Source organism: Xyrauchen texanus, chromosome 23 (genome assembly GCF_025860055.1).
Source record: "Xyrauchen texanus isolate HMW12.3.18 chromosome 23, RBS_HiC_50CHRs, whole genome shotgun sequence".
NCBI classification, from domain to species: Eukaryota; Metazoa; Chordata; class Actinopteri; order Cypriniformes; family Catostomidae; genus Xyrauchen; species Xyrauchen texanus.
In genome coordinates, this window is record NC_068298.1 from 18557580 (window position 1) to 18577253 (window position 19674).

Here is a 19674-nt window from a genome sequence, read left to right on the forward strand (position 1 = left end):
GTATTCTGTTAGATTACTCAAGGTCAGTAATGTATTCTAAATACTTTGGATTACTTCTGGAGCACTGGTAGATATTTCACTTGTTTGACTATAAAACCTCTACCAGTACAGTAAGAAAAAATACACATGTTAGAAATACATTCTCTGAAAAAACTAAATATCTTATGCAGTGTTGTTTCTAACAGAAGATAAATTAAATTGATCTTATTTTAATGATTTGTATATATTTTTACAAGAAAACAATGTAAAAATGATCAAGTATACGATTTTGATATTGCACTAATATCAAAGGTCTTACTAGAAAAAAGATATTATGATCCAACATGAATTTTCTTGTTAAATAAATATGATTGTGTCTGGTAACGTGCATGTAAAATGGCTAGAAATAGCATTTTAGCTTAGCGTAAAGCTGGCAATTTACACAAGGTTTATTTCTATTGTGCTCAAAACGACTTCTCTGTCTGCTCATATGAATGTAACACATCATAAGAAAGTGTTTCACCACTGCTCAAATGCACTTTGGATCACATAATTTATATGTATAGATTTTTCCATCTGAAAGGACTAAATATTAAATTAAACAAATGACATTTAAATGCAAAGTAATCTCTTCAGTAATTAAAATAATTTTTGAATGTAACTGTATTCTAAATATTAGCAATTATTTAAATTATAACTGTAGTGGAATACATTTACTTGTATTTTGTATTTTAAATACATAATCCCGTTACATGTATTCCGTTACTCGCCAACCCTTTTTGTGTATATGGTTGAGTGAATGACAGTAAGGTGATTTGATTTGAAACAATTATGTGCATTTTGAAGAATAACAAATGTGGTACCTATTCACTTGCATTGTGAGGAGCTACAGAGCTGACTATTATTCTTAAAAAATATTATTCTTAATTTGTGTTCAGCAGAAGAAAGAAATTCAAACACATCTGGTATGGCATTAGGGTGAATTGTGAGAGAATTTTAATTTTGGTGTGAACTATTTCTTTAAAACTAGATTTTCTTTTTTATCTAAAAAATGAAGCGTATAGTTGCAATCTTTCTCTTCTACAATGGACTCCCCGAATCTATGTGAAAGTAATGCATGTGCGCCACCATCTGGCTAGTGAACAAACAAATAAAATGTTTGATTTTCAATTTTCAGAAGAGAAATTATTTTTCTCCAAATCCCTAAACTTTAATATGTTTTGGTGATGATTGGATGCATATTTAGGCTAGGCTTTTGTGTATTTTGATTCACGCGCATGAGATACACATAATTGGTAGTCCTCATTTTCAAAAAGTACCAACGGTTAGGCATATTAATAATTCCTGCTATCACACACATGCATATAGCAATTGCTGATGTGATGCAGGTAATAAAATGGTGAGATTAAACACCATGAGCCAAAGTGATGACATTTTTACAGTTGGTGTTAAACATTCTTGCACTATTCTGTTGCCAAAAAGTGGCTTTACTATACCCCCAGAGTATAAGTTATTTCAGATAAGTAAATGTAATTAAATTAAAGTCCATGACTTTCAAACAACCAAGCAGCCTAAATGAAACATTCAATCTGGGTCTACAGCGATCTATATACTTCTAGACAAAAAAGCTTTTGTTGCATAGTAAATGATTGTATTTGCTCGGCTGTATTTTCAGTCATGGATGTTTGTACTATTAATGACTAGCTCTTCTCACCAAAGAAAGCAGAAAGAACCAGACAAGGCCGAATTTTCCATGACGCGAGTTCTTTTCGGGTTAAAAAAAAATCAGCGGGTTCAAGAACTAAACGTGACTTGAGTACAAATATTAAGAATTCGACCATTATCTTAATTTATTACACGTTTGCCAACAAAACACCAAAGCTAGACCATGTGTCAGAATTTAGCATTTGTCTCTTTACAGCATTACGCGTGTACTGTCTCTCCAGATCAACAGTCCAGTGAGTCAGTGGTGATTGTTTAGTGAAAGACTTCTACGCACTAAACCTCACAGTTCTAATGTGGTTGCTGATGCAGTTATTGGTGATTGACAACGACAAATGTAGATCAGGACAGAAACTCATAATGATGTGGGTCTTTGCATAGAGCTTGTTTCAGCAGACAATGAGACAGAGTGGTGTGCGTGTGCAGAATTCCACACAACACCAAAGGAAGCTGCTGCCAAAAGTAAAAAAAAAAAAAAAGAAGAAAAGCAAAAGCCCTCCACTTTGTATCCCACCCCCACTTTCTCCCTCCAGCTCAACTCCATTCACTATGATGCTCGACTCGTAACAAGAAGCTCCCTCGCGCCCGACATCCGTTATAAGGGGAAAACTCAATGAAATTCAAGGCATCTTCTTGACCAAATTACCAAGAAAAAAAAAAAACTAAACCAAAAAAAAAAAAAACAACATATATACAATATATAACGTCCTCGGACTGCTACAGACTTTATTTGAGGAACGGAAATCAAGCAGTAAATCGCTTGGATCGCGTGTATATGTGATTGGTTTAACAAGTACCTTTATTTTTCAGTGAGAGATCATGGAGCGCGACTCTACCGCGGGAGGGGCAGAGGACCTACTCCTGGAAGACAAAGATTCAAAAGTGGCAAGTCTCTGTTCCTCTCAACTACTAGCTCAATTATATAACCATAATGCACCAGTCTAAGGTGTACCTTTGTCTTACTGGACCTAGTGCACAAATATGTGTTTACTGATGCCATCTCAATTGTAGATCAGATGTCTTGAATCATTATTTAAATTCAGGACTGTTACTGTTTAGGTGCCAAAACTTTGAAGAGTGTGCATCCAGCCCATCATAATTTAGGTTCAGTGACACAGGACAAATATTATTTTAAATGACTGTACACTGAAAAAAAAAAAAAAAAAAAAATAAATATATATATATATATATATATATATATATATATATATATATATATATATATATATATATATATATATATTAACCCAAGAATGTGCTTTATGTGTTAACATCTAAAATAACTTTTTGATATGAGTGAAAACCTGAATATATAAGTAACACCAACAAAGCACATTTTAGAATTAGATCAAGTAGAAATAGGAAATTAACAATAAATTATATCAAAAATAAGTTAATAAACATAAAAAAATGTTAATCTCCACAAAGGTTTATGGCACCAGTGTGGTTTTCAGCATGCACTTTAAGTTTTTAGAAGTACATTTTACTCATGCCTTGATTTTGAGAATGAGTCTGTAACATCTGGCTGGAGAGTGACCCTGCAGATTTCGTGCAGCTGTGAGAGGTTAGATCTCCCATCATGGGTCAGTGAGTGTGTGGGTCCTCTCCGCCTTCAGTCCTCTCATACATCAATGGGAATGGGATCGTGAAACGTCTTTCATTCACTCCGAATGAGATCCTGCTCTTGCTTGGTGTTTTGACCATAAATATTTGTCTTCCGCTTGCCTACCCTTTTGTGAGATCATTGGACAATTTTATGTAAGTTAAAATGTGTTTTAAAATGTTACGGTGTCATCTCCAGTCTAGCATATAATACTTGATAGTTTCAATAGATGTAGTTAACAGAAGTGTTTTTGTGACTACTAATTTAACTTTCCACTTTATCGTTAGCGAGCAGGGTCACTTCATAAACATGAACTAGCTGAGGCCATGGAAGTGGAACAGGAAGGACTGGTAGAACATCAGCCTCTGGAGCAGGATGACCTCAACTTTGAGAAATGGAAGCCCAAGCCAAAGCCCAAGAGGACACTGCATGAGAAAATCGATGACCTAAAGACATACCTGTGGAACTCAGAGACTAAGGAGTTTATGGGTCGCTCAGGGAAGAGTTGGAGTAAGTATCAAGAAAGAGGTGTGTGTGAATGTACACCAAAAGTTTCAATGACCAAACAACGTGCACTTGTGTATGGGTGAGGGAGTGCATCCAAATTTTAGTTGGACTGTAAACGAAGTGTTCAATTAGTGATGTTCTCTCTCGTCGCCAAAGCTCAGTCAAGTAAGACCATTGTTTTTGCTCATTATTTTCCATTTTTAGTCTAGTTATTTGTAGCGGGAATGAGTTGAGGGGGTGAGGAGAAGACAAGAGGAGGGCAGAATTGTGCCTCTTCGGTCTTTTGTCACTGCTAACTTAGAGAGAAATTGTGTGTGTGTGTACAAACTGTCACCGTGGGTGCGAGTATGTGGGTGTGTATGTCCAAACTTAGTGTTTACATAGGTGCACAATAGCTTAGAGACATCTTGACAAAAACAGACTGCCTGGGGAATGGTCCACAGTGGGAGAGCGAATGTCACAGTCCCTTTGCTGGCCTGGGATAACATTCCAGTTACCCCTACCGTGCTTTCCTCTACTTCATCCCAAAGCCCCCTTGACCCCCAGATCTCTTACAACATGCTCTGAGATCCACAGCGCATCCTAACATGTAGTGCAGCAGTCTGTTTTTTTGTCCATGCTCAGAACTATCTTGGCAGCAAACATTTCCTGAAGAGGTCCGACGAGTTAGTGATAATAGAGCAACCAATCAGTGGTGCTAACTGGCCCGTTGCTAAGCAACATTCTAAATTCCCACCAGAATGAATACTCTAAACAGTAATATGAAAACATAACATAGGAAAATGTCAATGCACTGATCCCATTTTGAAGCTGTATGGAGTGCAGACACTGTTTGTCTTGATTAAACATCTCCACGCTTTACATGGACATGATATGATGGGGAATGTGCTGTCGAGGTGGTTTAAATAAACAGCCGTAGTCTTCCTTAGAACAGGGGAAGGGGCTGCTGGAGTGCTACGATGCTTGCCCCTTGAAAGCAGAGTGCAGAGGCCTCACAATGCCAGAATGGTGTGATCGGGCTCCTTGGAGCTGGCCGTGGCTCTCTATGGCTGCAAAAGTCCGTCACTATGATGGCAACCGGAGGTTCACTGTGTTCCTAAGTGAAAGGACATCTGGGAGAATTTTCACTAGGCTCAAACAGAAAGGCCTTTGTGGCTGTGGGACACAAGACAGGCTACAACTAGTCCCTGGGAAATTGTCTGCACAGCAAAAAACATTTAATTTGATGACACATCCCATTTGATCAGCTGTTAATTGATTCTTAATTGAAAATTAAAGGACAGGGGCTGCTTTCCATATTTTTCAGGTCTCATATGCTGTTTCATTCAAATTTGTTTCCTGAACACCGAGTCAAGAGGTTAGCTCATTCATTCTGGGTCAGTGAGTCTCACAGAATGATTAATGGCAGAAGAGATTCTTGTACAATTTAAAGTGTATCTGAATGGTTAATTGAATGGAAACCACATTCATATGTTTCTGTGTGAGATTTCGATTCTTAAACAAAAACTGTGTTAAGGTTATAGCAGTGGTTTGCCATTTTGCTTTCTGTTAATAAAAGATTTTTAGATTTGAAAATCAGTTTTTCTATAAGGAAATCTCTTATTTTTTCACTGTTATTCTGTCTTTTTTCAGGCCTTATTCTGCTCTTTTACTCTGCATTATACATTTTCCTGGCAGCCATGTTTGCTGGCTGTATGTGCTGCCTGATGTGGTCAATTAGCCCCTATGCTCCTACCTACAATGACAGGGTGATGCCACCAGGTGGGAATGATCCTCCTTTTTACTTTGTGAATATTCAAAAAAGTATGAATGCATGTATTACTATTTATACTAATTATTCCAATACACAATTTCAGTATTATCTTTCCTGTATTTTCACTGAGGTTCAGAGGTAACAGAAAACACTAACTCTAATTGTCTGTTTTAACTGGCAGGTATGACAATGTCCCCTCATGTAGATGTAGCTCATGGGTTTGACATTGCTTTTAATGCCTCTGACCGCAGCTCATGGAAGAAGTATGCAAAATCACTGGAAGCCCATCTGAAATGTAAGTCCTGTGTGAGAGAATAACTGAGTTTTGTCTAACAGTCTTTAAAAGGGAAGATACGTTTTTCTGTACTGTGGACGCAGATTTAAATTGGTCCTGCACGCGCTTTACCAAATCCTGCTGTCTATAGAAATACTGACAAGAAGGGAAACCCTTTTGTGCACTCAGAGTAACTACTCAGTGCTGCCGGGGCCCCACTTTTGTTTTAGCCTGTAAGTTGTAGAGGCCAGGCTGGGCAACTGCCATTGATGTGTTAATGTATGGTCTCTCTTTCTCTCTTTTTTTTTTTATACCTTTTCCATCACTTTTATCACTGTTTCCCACCACTGCTGTGTCCAGCCTATGACGATGCAGTTCAGGAGAGGCGCAATATTGTATGCAAAGGAAATATGTATTTCATGCAGGATGACATGGAGGAGAGTGCAGAGAGAAAGGCATGTCAGTTTAAGAGGTCCTGGCTGGGGGAGTGCTCCGGCCTGCAGGACCGAGATTTTGGCTACTCAAAGGGAAAACCCTGCATCATCCTTAAAATGAATCGGGTAAGAGAGTAATAGTTTGGAATGTAGAAAATGTTTTGTTTTTTGGATGGTACCCCATCCACCCGTACCCCCCAACCCCCACCACCAAAAAAACTGAGGACAAAGCATTAAAGCTCTAGTGCCATCTTGTGGCCATCCTGTCTCTTAAGTGTGCAATCTGTTATGTAATCAAGCCACTCTTATTGGTTAGCTAGGTAGTATGTCAGTTGTTTAAAAAAATAATAATTCTTGTTATTCTGACAGATTCTTGGGTACCTGCCTGGTCAAGGCACTACAGTAAATGTTACATGTGGAGTAAAGGTAAAAATTAATGACTAACACGATCAGTTTGTGCTGTATAAGAATAATTCTGTTAAAAATTGTGCAGCATGATCAAACATTATAATAATGCAATAATGCAATGGTGTAATACAATTTATTTTGTCACTAAACAGTAACAGTCTTAGACCTTTCTTCAATGTTTTTCCAGAAAGGGTCCAATGAAGGCCTCGGAGAAGTTGAGTTCTTTCCAAAAAATTGGTTTAACTTGCATTATTACCCCTACTATGGGAAACTGAGACATGTAAGTTATTGTATTTCAAATGTTTTTATTTGAATTCCACATTCATTTCACAGTGGCTACAATAATAGTAACACTGTAATGCTTTTTCACTATTTTGGCAAACAGGTAAACTACTCTTCACCACTGGTGGCTGTGCGCTTCGCTAGAGTCCAGTATGACAACCAACTACATGTTCAATGCAAACTAAATGGCAAGGGCATCATCAACGACTCACCAACTGACCGTTTCCTGGGTAGTGTGTCTTTCACTTTAGAAGTGGGTGCATAGGATTGTAGCAGACATAGAGAAATTGACATTACATTATTTTACGAAATAGTCCAGTGTGCTGTCTTTACCCATTTCCCATCTGATTATGCCTCCGGCAGCCACTGCGCTATTCATGTCTGTGAGCTGTGTTACTACAATACACTTCCTTTTTAAACAAGGAATCTCCCAGTAAGTAAACAATGAGATGAATATATGCAGTGTATTCATAGGGCACATTCAGAAATATAACAGTGAGTACCCAGCATCTGGAGACTGAAAGGGCTAACATTTTATTATTGTATTAAATGAAAAGACATCAAGATATGTAGATCACAACTACAGCTAATGAGGTTTAATCACTCAAACAAACAGTCTAATGCAAGTAGGGAAAACAATTCTCCAGATCTGTGTAGACTTTAGAATTAACATGAATTAAACCTTTTCAATCAGTTCTTTTGGTAAGTCAGGTGTATATAACACATATTAATTAAACAATTCTTTATTATTTTTATTCTCTGTTAAGAGACTCATTAAATTCTCCCTCTTTTGTACAAATCATCTGGACAAGAGAAAACGACAGGAAAGTTTATTTCTGTTTTCTGCCACGAGCCAGCTAGCAACTTAACATTATAATTTTGCTTGCTCATTTAATGGAATAACAATCAGATGAGGTTTAGAATTAATGATTAATTGTACATTATGGACTAAATGTGTTTTTTCTTCTTCTTTTGGATGTACAACTAAAATCTGATTCCAGAGGCAAATGTATTTTACAAAAAAGTGGTACAAAAAAAAAAAAAAAAAAAAATCCCTTTTCATCATTTTCACAGAGCTTCATAATGAAATACAAGTTGATCTTTAAGCAACCATGCAACCAATACTGTACTTCATAAATGAAATAGAATATATCTATTATAGAGTGAAAATATCTGTTACGTTACCTGTAAGAAGGATTTCAACAGTATTATTTATTAATTGTGTTTGAATATGTTGACATGGTACAAACATTTAGAGGAAATTGGTAACTTTGTCACTCAGTAAATACAATGAAATATCCAATGGCTGACAAAGATTTGCTAGCTCATGTTTTTAAAAACACGCATGTTCTAGCATAAACAATAAAGACGGATGAGAATTAACGGAATGAAATCTTTCTGCTCAGTTTTCCATTCTCTTTAAAATTAGATGAGATGTACATCATTTGAACAGAACTGTCACCACCACACTAAATCTTCCATGATTTACTAAATCTTCAACTGTATACAGATATTATTCTCATTAATATGCAGACTTGAGTGAGAAGCTTCTAGATTATAAAGGCACCATTCTTGTGACTCTTGTGTCATCTGGAACTTTTATAGCAGCAGTCCTCCATTAGCACAAGCTAGAGGTTTACATGCCATGTGAATGCTGTAAAAACTGTTATTTGCTGAAGGTTAGCAAAGCCAGGTTGAAGATATAAAAATCTACATGGAAAATGTCTTCATTCCACAAACACGATAGAAGACAAAAGAGAGAGGGAGAGAAACAAAATAGAAGACTATTGTTCAAAAACAGAAAAGACATTTTATTGAAATATTCTCCACTTTGAACCAACATTCTTAACCTGACAGGTCCGATAGAAAAGAAACAAAGAAATGCAACTAAATGGCATACTATAATTAAGCAATAATATTCTTTGTTTAATTGTGTATGGTATTAACAACTAATTCCTTTAGGGAGAGTATGGTGAAAGAAAGAAAAATTGTCATCACATTAACCTGGTCTGGCCTAATTTGGACACAATTATATGCCAATCAGCCACAACATTAAAACACCTGCCTAATATTGTGTAGGTCCCCTTCGTGCCAGTAAAACAGCACCATTGCTATTCTTCTCACCACAATTGTATAGAGAGGTTTATCCGAGTTACCGTAGACTTTGTCAGTTTGAAGCAGTCTGGCCATTCTAAAACCTCTCTCATCAACAAGGCATTGCCGCCCACAGAACTGCCGCTCACTGGATGTTTTTGGTGCCAGATGGGCTGGTTTGAGTATTTCTGTAACTGCTGATCTAATGGGATTTTCACACACAACAGTATCTGGAATTTACTCAGAATGGTGCCAAAAACAAAACAAAGCAACATCCATTGAGCATCAGTTCTGCAGATGGGAGGTCAACAGAGAATGGCCAGACTGGTTTGAAATGACAAAGTCTACGGTAACTCAGATAACTGCTCTGAACAATTGTGGTGAGAAGAATGGTGCTGTTTTGGTGGCATGAGGGGGACCTACACAATATTATTATAAAAATTTGTGATTTTAATGTTGTGGCTGATCAGTGTATTTTGATTATGCAGAGCAGGAAATAAACTGAAAATCTACTGCAAACTGCTTTGGTCTTAGAAAGTGTAATTAAACATTGTATGCATATCTCCAGACTAAATCCATGTAGAGTTTTGTGCCTATCAGGCCTGTTGTACCACTTCCAACATTCCATGAGAGGGGACATAAAGAACTGAAGGGGGACCAACAAAATCCTCATATTCAAATGCTGGTAAATGTGATAAAAAGTGTCCCTTTATAATACATACATAATAGAATAATGTGCTAAGTGTAAGACATATTGTGACTTATAATATTTTCAGCTGATTTCGATAATTAAGAAATGGGCCAGGATCCTCTTCACCCCAAATTTCAGCAACAAAATGATCAACATACATTTGCAAAACTAAGAGCATTTACATTCAATGTTAAATAAACTCAAACAACAGACTCAAATCCCAATTTTACCACTCGTTTTAAACGCAATTTTCACATGAACATAAGTCACAAACCAGAATTTTGAGCATCCTTTCAGTGACAAAATAAACTACCTCCCATAGAGGGAATTTTTGTTTTCATGCATTTAACATACAGTGCAATGCCACTGGTTATTTGGACAGTCTGTGTTTACATTAACTGAATCATGCCTGTTGACATTGCTTTGAGTGTTATTAAGCAGAAATATACAACATCATCCATTAAAGGTTAAATTATATAAAGGAAATTATTAAAGCTCAGAGATATAATTATTCAATGCAAAGACAGCAATCAAATATGTTAGAAATTAGGGTGTCATTAGCAGTAAGCACTGGAAAGTAAGCGTCTATCAGTTTGCAAGAGAAGAGGAAGCCAACAGGAGAGAGCGAGCAAACATGGCAAAGGACAAGCCAGGGTTAGAGGTAAGAGGCAATGGCAGCAGCTTGGGTGTTATACAGACTGGTAACCAGTGCGACTTTTCCTCCGGCCAATCAGGTAAGATATAAGCACTAGTATGATTAGGAAGCTGAGAGCCACACCCACAGCAATGGGCACGAGAAAACTCAAATCAGTATCCAGAAAGCACTCCTCCGCTGGGAGAAAGGGAGAGAAAAAGGAAGATGAGTGATTTCCATTTTTTTTTATAAAAACAGCACTAGGGACTCAAAGCAGGTATATCATTTAGGCATAGCACAAGAGGGTAAGAGGCATCAAAGCTTCTCAGTATGCAAGGTTAGTAAGGCTCAAAGTATTGCACAGTAGTGAAATAACATTGATTGTTAATCTGAACAGTAACCCCAATTTACACAGATCAAATTAGAATAGTGCTATAATAGTGCCACAAAGGCCAACCTTTTCACATAGTCACTGGTACATAATGTATTGGAAAAGGAAATTATTGCTACACCAGTTAAACAATATTTCAAGTAGCGGACTCATGTAACTGCAAATAAACCAAATTACTTCAAAACTTTAGATCTCTGAAACACTAAGTATCACATAAGACTAGTGTTTAAATCCGTATCTTCAGAAGCGATCAAATAGGTGTGGGTGAGAAAGATCATCTCCACTTTCACACATGATGCCCGTTTAGCTTCAAACCTGAAAGTACTGATTGTTTAAGAAAAAAAAGGTTTCACCAGCAGCTATTATATTTCTTCTGAAGATATGGATTTAAACACTGGAGTCATATGGATTACTTTCAGCAACAAAATGTCTGATCACCATTCACTTGCATTGTATGATAAGCTGAGATTTGTCTACAAATGTGTTCTGCTGAAGAAAGTCATACTAATTTGGGACTGAGGGCAAGTAAATAAGAATTTAGGTAAATTATTCTTTTAACTATGCATGAAGTTTTTGCAAAGGACTAAAAAGATGGCCCACACCAGTTTCAATGCACACACACACCACACACACCTCTCCATTTATTGCAGCTAAAGGTCCATGTCAACATTTGAAAAGCAGTCATTTCAATTGCAAAACTTGCATTGAACACATTAGTTTAAGGGCAGACAAATAAGAAATCCCTTTTAACAAAAAGTCTGTAACAGAAAACATCAAAAGTGTAGCCTTAGTAAAAATCAATAAATCCAACTTCATTGAACAAGTTATGTAACTGATTGGATGACAAGAAATTTCAATAAGCAAGGCACAAATTCTCAGTGACCAGTCTTGAGAATTAAATGTGCCCGGTTATAGTGCAGAGGAAAAAAAAAAAAAGCCAATAATCAAGCAATAACCATAGTATGTGAATATAAATGAACAAAAAACTAAACATCTGCATTTAAAAATTATCTGCAACCACTACCACTCTACAGCGGGTTCAAAGAGATGACAAATTCCTCCTGTAGCAAATATAAGTCACAGTTTGCAATAAGCAGCATGTATCATTTAAACTATAGTTATTGTGGAGTAATTGAGGAAAAGGCTGATGCATTCCTTCTGTAGTCGTCCCTTTTTAATTAGTTACCAAATATGCCCAATAACATTTAGTAACAGTATGACTTAAATTCTTCTAGTGTTATTTGCTTTATTACCAGTCAAAACTACCAGGCATTGCACTTTAATACATAGGTCCTCATGCTTATGAAGGTTTAAACTTCACAAGCATCAATTTTCTGGTACTAGAATTTCAATTGTTCAATTTCCCCACACAGCTGCTCTGAATATAGGACTGCTAACATAATGCAAAGCCACCTTATTTCTATAAAAAAAGCGAGGTGGCCAATCTCTGTCCAATCACTAAAGTTCAGAGTAACAACCCAAACTATTGTAGTTGACCAGTAGCTAACTAAACTCATATTCTGTGGACGCAAGCAATGAAAGACTTGATGAGCACAAAAAAAAAAAAACCTTGTTCTTGCATGATGTCATTAAGAATAAAATGTTGCAAGACTGATGACAGATGTACTAAGATACATTCAAGAGCATGGATAACATTTATGGCTGCAAGCAAAAGAGACCAAGACCACGCACTTGGATACAAAACTGAGGAAAAAAAAAAAAAAAAAGCCCTGGAATGCCACTGTATATTCATATTTTTATTGTTACAATTTAAGGGCTGCTGGATTTATTGACCACATTATTAGGACCCCCCTCTTTTTTTTTTTTTTTTTTTAAACTTGTGGCCACAATTTAGTTGCCAATTGAGATTGCACAAATACCCATAATATTTGAAATGGCCCAGGAACAGGCTTAAGTGTCCCTTGAAACACTTAATGATTTGATTTTGGTGCATTACAGAGTCTGATATCCAACTTGGGTCCTTCGTCGACCGATCACGTATGCAATCACAACAATGAAAATCAAACCAGCCAGAGCAGCACCAACAATGATTGGGATTAAGAGACTGGTGTCATCCATTGAACATTCATAGGCTGCAGACAGAGAACATTAATGAACATAAGAGGCTGTCATCTTCTCAACATTAACACCACTGCAGATAACATAACATTTTACAGACGTAAACAATGAACAGTCTATAAGATAAGGGCCATTTCACTTTTGATACATGGTCCAAAAAAATATAGTGATCAAGCAAACTCCAAACAGTGGAAACCCATTTATGGTTCTATAAGAAATTATAATTTGCTCTCCCTATAATAAAGATGCTGTGCATCCATGGTCCAGATTTTTTTGGTTCCAAATATTCATTTGATCTTAGTGTTAACACTTAAGATCTCTTGGAGGGTAATCAACTAGGGACCTTTTCTTCCTAATAGGAGACCACAGTGCAAAATTTCATTTACTCAAGAGCACAAACGCTTAAATTCACACTAGAGCCAGAAAGATTGATACAAAGAACAATATATTCTGCCCAGATTTGCTTTTAAATTAGACTTACTCTATAGTAATGCATTGCATTTATAAAAGTGTATACAGAAATTGCGGTACAGTGACTTAAGGGTGTCCCCATGGTTTCTCTAAATACTTAGAAGCCTTGAGATGTATTAGATGAGAATTGGCAGAGGAAGGCAGCCAGATAAATTACAGTACTAAAGGACAAAGTCCAATAACGCACTATACATATCCAATACAAATCACCTGTGAATTTAGTTAACGAGGCAGTATGTAGGAAAATAATCAGTCCCTCTAGTATTTGATGATCTTGCAAGAATTCATGCAAAGTTCGTATTTGCAGTAGCTTGCCATTTTTTAATTCTCAGGATCTAATCGCTTCCGTCATGTTTGACAAAACAGATACTTGAAAATCTTGGAAGCAGTCGTGACAAACTGCACAGCTGCCATTCTATCATCTCCACAGTAACAGTAAGCATCTCCTCAACGTCACTGAATCATTAACACTGCATGTATGAACCCACATCGGCAGAGAACATGCGCCATTATGTGGATGTTCAATTGATGTGAAAACTGAGCATTTTGCATTAATGATCAAAATCATGATTTACATTTTTGTGGGACAGCAGACAGCACACGTACATCACGGCCAGTGTTTAATCTTCAATACAGCGAATGAGACAAACCAGGAGTTGAATGGCATTTCTATATTTACTTAAATTATATTTTACTAATCCAACTAAGGAATTCTTGAGTTGTAATACTCAAATTTGAACATGTACATAAATGCTCAAATACTGTTTATTAACTATAATTTGTTCTTGTATATGGCCATATTTCAGATTTATGTTTCAGACAATGGAATTGCAACAGGCTTAATTATTGAATCCTCATTTGTGCTTTTAGTTTACAGATTTATTCTTGCATTGCCTGCAAAAAATTTTTAATTAAGGGTCTTCCAATAGCATAATTCACAGGTTTCACCAAAATTGATGGTATTTGTGCATTTATTATCTTTTGCTTGCGTACTGCATATTCAGTTTCTGGGCACTGAACTACTTTTAAGTAAATTAATTTACACCATCATTGTATACCGGTGCAATGAGTCAATGATTATTTGAAAGAAAAAAAAGTGGCAATCTGACAAAAGCAGTCAATTTGGGCCGCAATAATCAGGAAAAAGTACTGCGAAATCCTGGTTCCTCCTTTTGTTCCTTAAAAGGCAATTTTTAAGCATGCCTTCCTTGTGGAATATTATTCACTACCATTTGGGATTATGCCTTCACAGAATACTTTAAGATTCATACCTACTGCAGCCTTTTACTTGCGCATTACCATGAAAAATACATACCTGTGCTAAACTTGTCTTTCTGGACTGCAAAAGGCTGCACTTGTAGCTCAAATATGTTGATGGCAAGCTTGTCTGAGATGTTGAAACTCTGCTCTTTTTTGCACATGTAGGAGCTGCCAACAGATGCCTCCCAAAGAGTCAGATTAGTATTGGATTCATTGAAAAAGCTTCCTGTTCAGGGGTCACATAAGGAAAGAAAGATTACAGAATGGACAGAATTGATAAGTTTCTATAACTGCATGATATGGAAGAAATAATCCTATAATTGCACACGGAACAAAAAACAAACTGATCTTTAAGAAAAAAAAAAAAAAAAAAAAAAAGTGGTTTCAAAATGGCTGATTTAATTTGCCAAGTTACAGAACTGCTCTATTTAGATGGCAATTCAAAACACATTATATATATATATATATATATATATATATATATATATATATAAAAAAAAAAATTAATCTGAGATTACATTTTAAAGTCGATACCTTTAAAATGTGTTAAAATATTCTAAGTCTTTCCTTACGGTGATGGGGCAGCCCAGACAGAGGCTACAAGAGTCCAAATTGAATAAAGTTTGTTTATTTTGCAACCAAAATAAGTGCATAGCATGGGACTTTTTTTTTTTAATAAATCCAGAAATACACCAGGGACACTTATTTTGAAATAAGTGCACTCCCAGGTGCTCAGATAAGGTTAAACAATGCATTTTTACATTAAACAAACATTTTCATAAACTGAACAGTTATTAAAAATCAACAGAAGATCTGCGACCGCATATCAAATGTCTGGTATTCCTATAAACCAGTGTTATTAAAACTTCTCTAGCAAAAAAAAAAAAAAAAAAAAAAGTGGTTAATGTATCTTTATGCAAATCTGACATCACGCCTTGCTGAACAACGGTGGAAGTCACACGGTGCATAAATGCATACAGCATGCGCACACTAAATAACAATTGTCATAAACATTACTTAATAGTATTAAAATTATTCCATCACAAGCACTTTAGATATGTATATTTGCAAAATGTTATACATCTTGCAGCCCTAATGGTTTCTCACACTAAAACATCTTACCATTTCCAAAATCAATAGAGAGCATCAAAGCATGCAGGTGGAATTTCTCTGAAACCTGTAAGATACAAAACAAGTCACATATTCAGATGACAAAAATATGCCAACCCAGAACACTTACCGCCGTTTTGCCTGAAATATGCCATAGGTTGAAATTCACTCTTTAAATACTTACATTTGTGAAAACAAACTGAACTGTAGTTTTCTCTGACTTCAGCATAAGGGAAGAGTTACTGCCACCACTTCCACAAGTTCCATTTGCTGTGGTTACATTAGGGTCGAGATTAACAGTCTGAAGGCTGGCATTCTACACAATCAGAAAAAAAAAAAAAAAAAAAAAATACAATTGTTAAGCCACTGCAACAACAACTCTTGCAGTGAAGTTGCAGTATAATAGACCTCCCAATTTTTATATTCTTCTAAAATAAACCAAATCCAAACCACTCTTTTCAAACATACCACACTTGTTTTGAAGCTGAATTGGAGGCCCATCTTTGCCAAAAGGCAGGCTGAGGAATTGGCATTAAGCCGGACACTGTAGTTTCCAACAGTTGGGTTGGGGATTGGTGGAGTGGTCGGAGGTGGTGTCGGGGCTGTTGTAGCATTAGTGTGCTCAGTAGTTGGAGCTTCAGTGGTGGAATTGGTTGTATTGTGATGGGTGGTAGTTGGCGCTTCTGTGGTAGCATTGGCTGTAGTGTGGTCAATGGTAGTTGGCGCTTCTGTGGTAGCATTGGCTGTAGTGTGGTCAATGGTAGTTGGCGCTTCTGTGGTAGCATTGGCTGTAGTGTGGTGGGAAATAGTTGGAGCTGGTGTGGCTTCCATGGCATGCGTTTTAATTGGAAAATAAGTCATGGAAATCTGTGTGACTGGTGGGATTTCGCTAGTACTGGGCTTTTCTGTTGCAAATGGGGTTGTCGTTTTCTTAGCATACACGATACCTAGGCAGAATAGAAGCAGAATGTTATAGATGAATGCATCCATTTCTTCGTGCCACACGTCACCGTGGGTTTCCCATGAGACAGTTAATAAACATGTGTTTTTAACTTCTAAAACAGGCTAGTCCATGGCAAGGGACAAGGTTGCAAGAAATCAAACTTTGAAAGCCAGGTCTGATAAATGACATTTCCACTATTAAAACTTCATTGTATCACAATTAAACATGAAACACATAACATCCATTATCCTTTGCAAATGACGGCTTGATTTTTTTAACCAAAAGTCTATTTAAGCCTACCATAGTCTGAAAACAACCTACGTGCAAAAGGAAATAAAAAGAGCCATTCAAGCACATTCCAGGAGCCATGACTTCCGGACTGACAGGCATGTTACAGCAAACCAACACCCTGTGTGATTGAATTTTATCTGTTGAACTTGTCGAAGATTTAATTTGATTAAGATAATTCACATTGGATGACTTTCCACGGTGGCCTGCTGTTTGATGCAATTAACCCTTGTGCTACCATCGGTACATTTACCTATCATTTTGGCTGCGTTAACGCCAACAGTATAAATTGCCAAAAGGAGTGTATTTTTTTTATTTGGGGAGGGGGTTTGGATATTTCAATCTCAGTTCCTATAATACACTGGGTACACAAAATATTTACATTCAGGAACTTAAATCACAAATATGTCCATTGAAACTGCAATACTTGGGGTCTGGGAAGTTCAGAGAGTATTGACTCAGACTTCCAACACTGGAGTCACGAGTTTGAATCCAGGGTGTGCGGAGTGACTACAGCCAGGTCTCCAAAGCAACCAAATTGGCCGTTTGCAATGAAGGGTAGAGTCACATGGTGTAAACTCCTCGTGATCGCGATTGGTGGCTCGTACTCTCATTGTGCGTGGAACGGAGTGTAGCATTGATCCCAGTAAGATTAAAGCAGAAAACTATGAATTCTATAAAATTATGTTTTCATTCCAGAGACCTGACTTCAAAATGTAATTCATATTTCCGCCAGATGGCACCATTTTCCTCATGTTTAGCCTATGGAGCAAAAACATTCTTTTCCCCCAAAATTTTCTGTATTATAGAGCACTGCAGGCCAATTGAATAAATGAAGCCAAAATTGTGTGGGTGTGTTGGTATGGATGTCAGAATGTGTTTTGTATTAGCGAATAAAACAAACAAAAAAAACTCATGTAAACAAGACATTTAAAACACAAAATTAATGAATGTTATTATCAGGACTGATGTTTGGTAAAAACCAGCAAAAGTGGAAAATATATATATATTTTTATGGCAGTTTTACGCAGACACTTATTATCCTCCAAAGACCTCCGAGTAACTTTAAATTGACAAATAAGGGTTAACCTGATGTGCTCAGCAAGCAATGTGTCTCTGGTGCTTAATAAACAAACACGGTCACATGATACGGGTGTCAGACACACCGAACAAGCGATTCAGGATCACGTGTTTGTGTATTTCAAATGTCAACTGAGAGATGATAAATTGATGGCGTTGAATTGTGAAAATACTGCTGGTCAAAGAAAAGTGTTGATGAAAAACGCATGGTGTTTACGTTCATAAAAACCAACACAACACTCCATTCGAACGGATTAAGAACTGACTGCTATCAGACTGACTTTGTTACAGTCCTACTAGACTGCAATAAAGCCATTTCGAGCATTATAAATTCGAACCCACTGTGTGTACCCACTACAAAAGCTGTATGGGTGTCGACACGGCCAGATACTATCCTCATCCCCACAGCGTCCCAGTTATGTGAACGATTCTTAATTTGACACTTAACATGTTGGAGCATGTTTAACCGTGTGTTTTAACTTCAAAGTCGGTTTGCTAACAAACAAGCTCAGAACATTTGTATGACGACGCTCCCGCTAAACTATATATCGTTTCCATATATATATTATATATCACTTGTTTATATTGATGCTTTTAAACAGTTAAGAGGGTAAAATATTGATCGCACAAGCCGACACTCTCTCCGATTACCTAACGTGTTTCTACTTGCGTAGGTAACAATTAATGCTAAAGCTAACGTTCGTGTGGGCCTAAGATAAACCCGCTAAAATAAACTTCACTTATTGCGTTTTTCAGCATGACTTCTCTGAAATAAGACACTGAACAACATGGTCGTACATACCACTCAGCAGAATCAAGAACAGGGTCAGACAACCGCGGAGAGACATGGCGACGGGTAGATGTTTCTCTGAGCAGGAAGACAGCAAATGACGCCAGGACCGAGTGTGACCGACCCGGTTAGGCAGCAGCACTGTGAGATCAACCTCAAATCTGAGCTCATATAAGTCATATGACAGGCCAGCAGTCTCCTCCTCCTGCACATGTGCCTTACAGGACAGCTAATTTGCTGATCAATGCCGGCTGTAATTAAATCAGCCCAGAACAAGCGCTTTACTCCTGCATCAGAGCACAATTAATAAGAGGCATCACAGTTCACTAATCAAGTGAGGTGTCATTGGGATGTGTAAAAGTATGATGTCTTAAAATCCATCGTTTTATAACCACATCAAGACAATGAACTCATCACACAAACTATTATAAAAACTTAAATCAGACCATGTTGATTCCAGCCACATAGGTGCATATTTCCTCATCATAACACATTTAGCCAGAATCACATGCATGCTTTGAATTTTTGAGGTCCACAAGTCAAATGCCATGTGCAATTTCTCACAAAGATAAAAAAATGTATTGAGCGCAACAAATGATGTGCACATGCAATCCAGACACTAAGAACATAAAATAATACAACATTTTGAAACATAAAATTAAATAATTTACTTAATATATAGAGTGGGAGGGGATTTCCCAAAAATATTAAATGTTTGAAGGACTGTTACCTTTTTTTTTTTTTTTTTTACACATTGGGCTCAAGTTAAATAGCACCCCTTGTGACCCAAGGTCAAACATGAATAAGTGTTTCGAGACTTTTATCATACATGATGCAGCCTTCAAGACATTTTTATAAAGTATGGGTTGTGGCAGGAGGTA

At 36.9% G+C, this 19674-nt stretch overlaps 2 protein-coding genes across 6 annotated transcripts; one reads left to right on the forward strand and one right to left on the reverse strand.

Annotated features, from left to right (window-relative positions):
* The first annotated feature begins 2240 nt into the window (after positions 1-2240).
* On the forward strand, positions 2241-8564 carry atp1b4 (ATPase Na+/K+ transporting subunit beta 4). 4 transcript variants are annotated; one of them, XM_052154892.1, is made up of 8 exons: positions 2241-2590; positions 3596-3814; positions 5444-5572; positions 5746-5859; positions 6199-6398; positions 6642-6698; positions 6868-6960; positions 7066-8564. In XM_052154892.1, the coding sequence occupies exons 1-8, from the start codon at positions 2521-2523 to the stop codon at positions 7225-7227; spliced, it is 1044 nt and encodes a 347-aa protein (XP_052010852.1). In that variant the 5' UTR covers positions 2241-2520; the 3' UTR covers positions 7228-8564. The 4 variants fall into 4 exon arrangements, with proteins under 4 accessions (XP_052010852.1, XP_052010854.1, XP_052010855.1 ...); XM_052154894.1 differs by having other exon boundaries at positions 2241-2586; positions 3599-3814; XM_052154895.1 differs by lacking the exon at positions 2241-2590 and adding an exon at positions 3051-3459 and having other exon boundaries at positions 3599-3814.
* Positions 8565-8767: 203 nt separating this feature from the next.
* Positions 8768-18951, reverse strand: lamp2 (lysosomal-associated membrane protein 2). Of its 2 annotated transcripts, none has more exons than XM_052154896.1 (6): positions 18806-18951; positions 16161-16639; positions 15877-16008; positions 15705-15759; positions 14638-14808; positions 8768-10579 (listed from the first exon to the last, which is right to left on the reverse strand). In XM_052154896.1, exons 1-6 carry the CDS (start codon positions 18849-18851, stop codon positions 10437-10439), a joined length of 1026 nt encoding a protein of 341 aa, XP_052010856.1. In that variant the 5' UTR covers positions 18852-18951; the 3' UTR covers positions 8768-10436. The 2 variants fall into 2 exon arrangements, with proteins under 2 accessions (XP_052010856.1, XP_052010857.1); XM_052154897.1 differs by having other exon boundaries at positions 10437-12865.
* Positions 18952-19674: the final 723 nt, after the last annotated feature.

Bases quoted from the DNA above. Each gene is read 5' to 3' on its own strand.
- atp1b4 (XM_052154892.1), top strand. From the start codon at position 2,521: ATGGAGCGCGACTCTACCGCGGGAGGGGCAGAGGACCTACTCCTGGAA. The intron at 2,591-3,595 runs GTCTCTGTTCCT...ATCGTTAGCGAG, and splicing joins CAAAGATTCAAAAGTGGCAA to CAGGGTCACTTCATAAACAT. The intron at 5,573-5,745 runs GTGGGAATGATC...TTTAACTGGCAG, and splicing joins TGACAGGGTGATGCCACCAG to GTATGACAATGTCCCCTCAT.
- lamp2 (XM_052154896.1), bottom strand. From the start codon at position 18,851: ATGTCTCTCCGCGGTTGTCTGACCCTGTTCTTGATTCTGCTGAGTG. The intron at 15,760-15,876 runs GTAAGTATTTAA...TGTATCTTACAG, and splicing joins TTCAGTTTGTTTTCACAAAT to GTTTCAGAGAAATTCCACCT. The intron at 10,580-14,637 runs GTATGTATTTTT...CCTTTCTCCCAG, and splicing joins GAAAGACAAGTTTAGCACAG to CGGAGGAGTGCTTTCTGGAT.